Raw genomic sequence first — 6,714 nt, forward strand, 5'->3', positions numbered from 1 at the left:
TGTCTATCAGGAGCTCTTACAGGGTCTTTTTGATTATTTCTTTACTTCTTGGCCCTGAAAGATGCTGCAGGATCATCTTATGTATATATTCCACCCCATTCCTAGACTCAGTCATTTCTCCTGGATTCCTAACAAGGGAACTTTCATTCCTAATGGTATAAGGCAGAATTCTCCAGAGAAAAAACCTGGGATTAGGAACATGGACAGAACAGAGACTGGCAAAAGTGACTGGCCCTCAGGAAGATGTTGACAGACCAACCTTGCACTGTATCCTGAGTTTTCCATTACCCATTTGTAGAAGTCAAAGGAAGCCAGGGCACAGCTGAGAGAGGATGCAGGGCTATCTCTTTGGAGCAGCAAGGACTCTACTTCTTTGAGGCTCTGTGAGAGGATTATGTGGTAAGGAAGAAGGCATTTCCATTCTTACTTTGCCTCCACACTTCAAAAAATCACCACCTGTGCTTTGTGTCTGAGTCCTTGGATGCTGAATTTGCCCAGTGTTTCCAATTTTTCCCTGTCGAAAGGATTACTGGGATTGACAACCATGAAGTACAACTTCCTGCATTTGTCCTATTTCCTCAGCACACATTGCTCGAAGCATAATTTCAGTTCAGAAGTATGTACATTTAAATTACTCCTGATACACGTTGCCAGGCAAGTTTCTTGGTCATGAGGCCTGTCTAAGGACAAATCAAATATCTTACTCTCTAGTCAATGTCCTTCTGATCTACTTGGACTGCAATATGATTCTCTGGGGAGTATGGGTGTCAACTGGGGCAGGAGGAGGTAGAGTGTTAGAGACCAAGTCAGAGAAACGAATCTGCTGGCACCTGGTCAGGGCAGTGAAAACAGACTTTACTATGATGATGAACCTGCTCCCTCCCGCTTCACTTGCCAAACTGTTCTCTGAGGACTCCTGAGCATCCGGATGCTAAGTGGCTGTTTGTCGAAGTTCTCTAAAGGAGGGGGGTGAAGCGCATGGGGATTGGGAGTACGCTTCGTTCCTGAAAAGGCATTTGCCCGGTGAAAACCGCAAGAACCATTGGGAACAAAGCAAGGCAATATGAAACCACGCATTATAGTATAAATCTGCTTTATTTAGCAATCCAAGTGAGCAAAGAGCAGAGGAAGCATCACAGGGATAGAGACCCCCGTACATCATAGAACTAGTCACTTGTGCTTTCATGATCGCTGCAAGGGAGGAACACAACACCTGTGAGATGGGACATACTGGGCCAGTGGAAAGCTAGGGGCATTGCCCTGTTCTGGAGTAGGACCCAGACAGTGACCTTCCGATGGTGAGCAATGGAAGCTCAGATGCGGCAGGTGTTGGCGGAGAGGACATGAGGGCACTCAGCAACTTCAGTTCGAGCTCAAGGAGTAAGAGAAGAAAGAAGCAGGAGAGAGGAAGCAACTGGAGGAAAGGGCAGTGAAGCTGGAGAGGGAGCCTGAGACACTGTGGGACCCCGAGCCCATGGCAGGTGTTCAATGCCTGTAGCCCTTCCTGCTGGAGGAGGAGGTGGTGGTGTATTTGATGGCGGAACTGCTGCCCCCGGAGGAGCTGAGGCCACCCCCTATGGCTCTGCCACTGCCGGAACTGAAGCCACCTCCGGAACTGAAGCCACCTCCAATGCCGTGACCACTGCTGTAGGAGTAGCCACCGCCTCCGCCCAGGCCTAAGCCGCCGCTGACACCGCCGGCACCGCCATAGCCACTGGAGACGGTGGACTGTACCACGGCTGGAGAGGCAAGGGGACAAGGCCATGACAAGACATGGTGAGCTCACTCTGCCACACAGAGTCCAGTCAGAAGAGCACAAGGGCAAGGGAGGGAGGCAAGTGAAGGTACTTACAGATGTTGACTTGTCCAACGCCTTCCCCATTCAGCCTAGGAGAGAGGAGACACAGCCATCATGAGACCTCAGAGCCAGAGCTGGACCAGCGTGGGAAGCTTGGGCGTGAGGAGAGCCCATGGGGAACGTGCCTTCTAAGTGCTTTTCTGGGAGTGGCATTATGGTCACGACTAGAGCGCCTTCCACTGGTGCTCACTGGCTGGACACCTTGGACATGGACCCAGATGTTTGAGGAGGTTGTGTGAGTTACTCACCTGCACTCCTCGCCTTCCAGCAGCTTCCTGTAGGTGGCGATCTCCACGTCCAGAGACAGCTTGACATTCATGAGCTCCTGGTAGTCCTTCACTAGCTGCGCCATATCCTGCTTGGCCTTCTGCAGGGCGTTCTCCAGCTCGGCCAGCTTGTTCTTGGCGTCCCTGAGGGCCAGCTCCCCACGCTGCTCAGCATCGGCGATGGCGGATTGCAGGTTGGCGCACTAGAGGGGAAGATGGGCAGATGAACCTGCAATCTGGACTCCTGAGGAGACGAAGCATGGTTCTTCTTTCCCAGTGAGGAAGAGCTCTAGAGCCCAGATTCCATGGAAAAGGACGTTTGATTCTTTTTGTCCAGTCTTTTTCCATTCTGCAAACCTGAACTAGTCTAGGAGCTCCCTATGCACTTCTGTGTTAACCACCCTAATGAGGATGGAGGTGGTGACTGCTGGAAGATACTACAGCAGACCCAAGACCAGGGGACATTGGAAGAAATGGACCCACTGGCTTCTTCTGCATGTGGACAGTTTGGGTAAGTTCATGTGGATGCACACGAACTCACACAGAACCACAGACACCCACAGTGAGGAGATGATTTCACTTGAAACTGTTGCGACCTTGCCTTCCTTCCACTTCACATGTTTGGAAAACCCTCATTTGTCCTGTGTCTTTTCTCAGCTTCTTTTTCACATGGAATCTGAGCATATTTGCAGCAATCTTCCTCACACTTTCTGGCCTGACCTTTTCTTTGCCAACTTGTGTCTTGCATTCCCAAATCAATCATTCCTCTTATGGAATCTCATTTCAGTGCCTCAAGACTGTATCTTTGTACCGCTGACCAGTTGGGATTGGTCCTGTCATGCAATTGTTTCCTGCTCTTGGGTTGGGATCCATCTCTCTAACTTGTGGGAACTCACTAAGGGAGGAAGTACATGTCCTCCCCTCCCTGCTGTTCCCTCAGTGCCCAGGAATTCCCTACATGGTGGTAGATGGTCCCTGGTGGCCTAGGAAGGAAAGGATGCTTTTCTCCTCCATGGTCCCCACCATACCTGCTTCTTGACGTGGTCGATCTCAGATCTCAGCCTCTGGATCATGCGGTTGATCTCAGTGATCTCCTGCTTGGTGTTGCGCAGGTCGTCCCCGTGTCTGCCCGCCGTCAACTGCAGCTCCTCGTACTGTAAACCAGAGGGAGAGAGGGTGGTGTCCATGGGCTTCACAGGACACTAATCAAGGTTTTCACAAATCGAAACGAATGGTTTGTCCACAAGGCGTTTTAAGAAAATTGGTGTTACAAGGTCATGGACACTGTACACCCATCACACACCATCCTTGGTAGGACCACTGACTGCCTGGTTCTCTTCAGGACCAGAACATCCTCTGTACTGTTTCTGAGAACCAGCATTGGGGTGAAGCTAAAGCAAAGATCCCTTGGTCTTTATCTACGGTAGCTTTTGTCCTACATTTAGGTTCTTTGACTTACTAGACGTGGACATAAATACTGTAAAGACCTACTCTGTTGGTTCAGGGTACACGTCCATTGAGAGGACCCCCGCTTCCTAGATGGAGATTTCCTGAGTGAAGTCTCGGGAAGCCTTGCTGGTCTCCAGCGGGGAGGCACAGGGTTTCTTCTCCAGCTTCCCCCTCACTGCTCACCTTGCACTTGTACCAGCACTCAGCCTCTTCCCGGCTCCTGCAAGCGATCACCTCGTATTGCGCTTTGACTTCAGCGATGATGCTGTCCAGGTCCAGGGTGCGGTTGTTGTCCATGGAGAGGACCACAGACGTGTCTGAGATGTGGGTTTGCATCTGAGCCAGTTCCTGCACAACAAGAGATCGTCAGATCCCCTTTTCCCATGACGTTTACAGAGGTACCCAAGCCTAAGATTTTCCATTTTTGCAAATCTCTTTAGAGTCAATAAAACAGAGTGTGGAAAGATGCTTACTGCTTCATAGAGGGCTCTGAGGAAGTTGATCTCATCTATGAGAGCGTCTGCCTTGGTTTCTAGTTCAACCTTATTCATGTAAGCAGTGTCCACATCCTGGGGAAGAAGCCAACAACTTGGGATCAGATGAGCCGAGCCCTCCTTCCCAGTCTGCTCCTCCTTTAATCTCCCCGATTATTCTTTTCCCAGAGTCCTCTCCTTCGGCAAAGATACATGAACCCCTCATCTTACTCATCTCACCTTCTTCAGATTCACAAATTCATTCTCTGCTGACATGCGCCTGTTGATTTCATCTTCATATCTGGAATTAGAAAGGGTAAAGCCTAACTGAGTCAGTGGTGAAGGTTATACAGAAAAGACAGCCTGGGATCCCAACTTCCCACAATGGATATATCTAAATGGAGCTTTCCTGCCAGTAAGCCTAAAAGATGAATTCTGTGGTCCCTCAATTGTTTACATCTTTACTCTCCCCATCCACCTGTCTGGCCCTTTTGTTCTTCGGGGTTTGTGTTTAGGCAAGAATTGTGGTTTCATTTCCATGGACATGTTTTACTAAGAACCATGCCCTCATTTGGACCTGGTCATCTAATAGACTTGAAGCGTGGGCTTCAGGAAACTGAGCCCTTTTCTCTCCTGTAACTCACTTCTTCTTGAAGTCCTCTACTGTGTCCTGCATCCCCCTGAACTCGGAGTCCAGGCGGCTTCTCTCCGTGACAAGGCTGTCCAGCTGTGTCCTGAGATTGTAGATGTACTGCTCGAACAAAGGCTCCAGGTCCTGCCTCACGGTCTTGGTGCCCTGCTCCTGCAGCAGGGTCCACTTGGTTTCCAGGACCTTGTTTTGCTGCTCCAGGAATCGGACCTGGAGGAAGACAAGATGGTTATTTGTGCAACAAAGGAAAGAAGGAAGGAAGGAAGGAAGGAAGGAAGGAAGGAAGGCAGGAAGAGAGGTGGGTTGACTGTGCCCTAGCAGATTTGGTGGTCCCCGTGGTGCTGGGCTACTCCAGAGCGCACACAGCGGCTCAGGCTGACAGTGCTGCGCCCCTGACTGTTTGCCTTCACACCACACAGATCTCACTGGCCACGTTTCCCCAGGGAGCTATCAGACAGTCCCTCTTCTCCATTACGGAGCCTGTCAGTCAGTGACTTTCAACATTTCTTTTCTTCCTCTTGATAAGCACAATCACAAATGTACTTTAAAAGAGTATTTCTCTCGTATATTGCACAGAGTTATTTTATAGAGTGTAACTCAGCTAAAGGGATGTCAAATGTTTAGAATCTAATGGTTAAATTCCAACCCTATTGATGATTGGATTTAATCTTCTTTCCCATCTAGTGCATGAGTCCCTCTAAAACAAGCTCCCTTAATGCTCATGATCTGGTTCTACAAGTTAAGTATTTTTATGCACATATACCTGTTTCTGAGTCTTTTTTCCTGACATTTCCTTTGGGTTTTTATCTTCTTTCCTTCCCCGCCACCACCCCAACTAAGGCTCAAGTGCAGTTTCCACTGTAATTCCCTTTTAATTTCTTAGACCCTTCAGAAGATCAAGCGAACTCATTCCATTCTCTCAGTTCCTTTCCTTTGCTTGAGGGTTATCAAGAGTGGAGAATGCTTCCCAGGCAGGAATGAAGACATTTAAGGGATCAGCAGCTGTAAATGATTTTTATCACCTTCTAGCTGTGGTCCACATGGAGCCTATCCTGCATCCCAGTGGAGAGCTAGCCCGAGTCCCCTCCTCCCTCTCTGCCGAGGCTCCCCCTCGTAGGACGTTGGTTGCGTCACTCCACTGGGGACTCTGAAATCCCAGTGGAGGGCAGGTGCTCCCGGCTCACCTTGTCGATGAAGGAGGCGAACCTGTTGTTGAGGGTCTTGATCTGTTCCCGCTCCTCAGTCTTGATTCGCTGGATGGTGGGGTCAATTTGCAGGTTGAGGGGAGTCAGGAGACTCTGGTTGATGGTGACCTCTTGGATGCCTCCAGGGGGACAGACGGGTATGCCAGGGCCCCAGTAGCCAATACCAAAGCCAGCTCCACCACCGAGCCCAAAACCACCACTAGCTCCACTGCCAGAACCAAATCCACTCCCAGCTCCACCTCCAACGCTATAGCCGCCTCCAGCGCTGCCGCCATATCCACCACGGTAGACACAGCCGACCTCTCCGAGGGAGATCCTCTTGGAGCCCCCCACGCCATAGAGGCTGCGGCTGCCAAAGCCAGCTCCTCCACCCACTCCAGCGAGCCCACCACTGCCCCTGGAGTGGGACACGGGCACGCTGCTGAAGCCAGAGCGGCAGACCCCAGGGACTCTGGCTGAGCCGGCACTGAAGACACGGCGGCTGCTGCTTTGGCTCTTCACGGTGGATTTGGAAGTCATGGTTCCTGAAGTCGAAGAGGCTGAGGAGGGCGTGAGAGGTGGAGGGTAGAGCTGAGAGGAGCAGATTGGTGAGATGGAGGTTCCCATCAGTGGCTTATATATGGAGAAAATGGGCTGGGCTCAGTGCGGAAGGTGAGCCTGCAGGTTGGGAAGGGTGGGCTTTACAAATAGTGACATCGCCCCCAGGCACTAGAAAGGTATGAAGTATGAATGTTGCTTCTTTGGCATCCTTTCGTCGTGGAGAAATTCTCCTGGCTTCTAGCCTTGACTTGATCACAACACAATAAGTCTGGAT

General features: G+C 50.6%; 1 protein-coding gene across 1 annotated transcript; it reads right to left on the reverse strand.

The window, feature by feature from the left end:
- Nucleotides 1-1,097: 1,097 nt before the first annotated feature.
- LOC132372537 (keratin, type II cytoskeletal 6A-like) lies at nucleotides 1,098-6,419 on the reverse strand. The gene is made up of 9 exons (XM_059934612.1): nucleotides 5,880-6,419; nucleotides 4,691-4,905; nucleotides 4,287-4,347; nucleotides 4,047-4,142; nucleotides 3,757-3,921; nucleotides 3,153-3,278; nucleotides 2,107-2,327; nucleotides 1,853-1,887; nucleotides 1,098-1,739 (listed from the first exon to the last, which is right to left on the reverse strand). The coding sequence occupies exons 1-9, from the start codon at nucleotides 6,417-6,419 to the stop codon at nucleotides 1,486-1,488; spliced, it is 1,713 nt and encodes a 570-aa protein (XP_059790595.1). The 3' UTR covers nucleotides 1,098-1,485.
- Between the last annotated feature and the right edge of the window lie 295 nt (nucleotides 6,420-6,714).

The sequence above is a fragment of the Balaenoptera ricei genome, chromosome 10 (genome assembly GCF_028023285.1).
Source record: "Balaenoptera ricei isolate mBalRic1 chromosome 10, mBalRic1.hap2, whole genome shotgun sequence".
Lineage (NCBI taxonomy): Eukaryota > Metazoa > Chordata > Mammalia > Artiodactyla > Balaenopteridae > Balaenoptera > Balaenoptera ricei.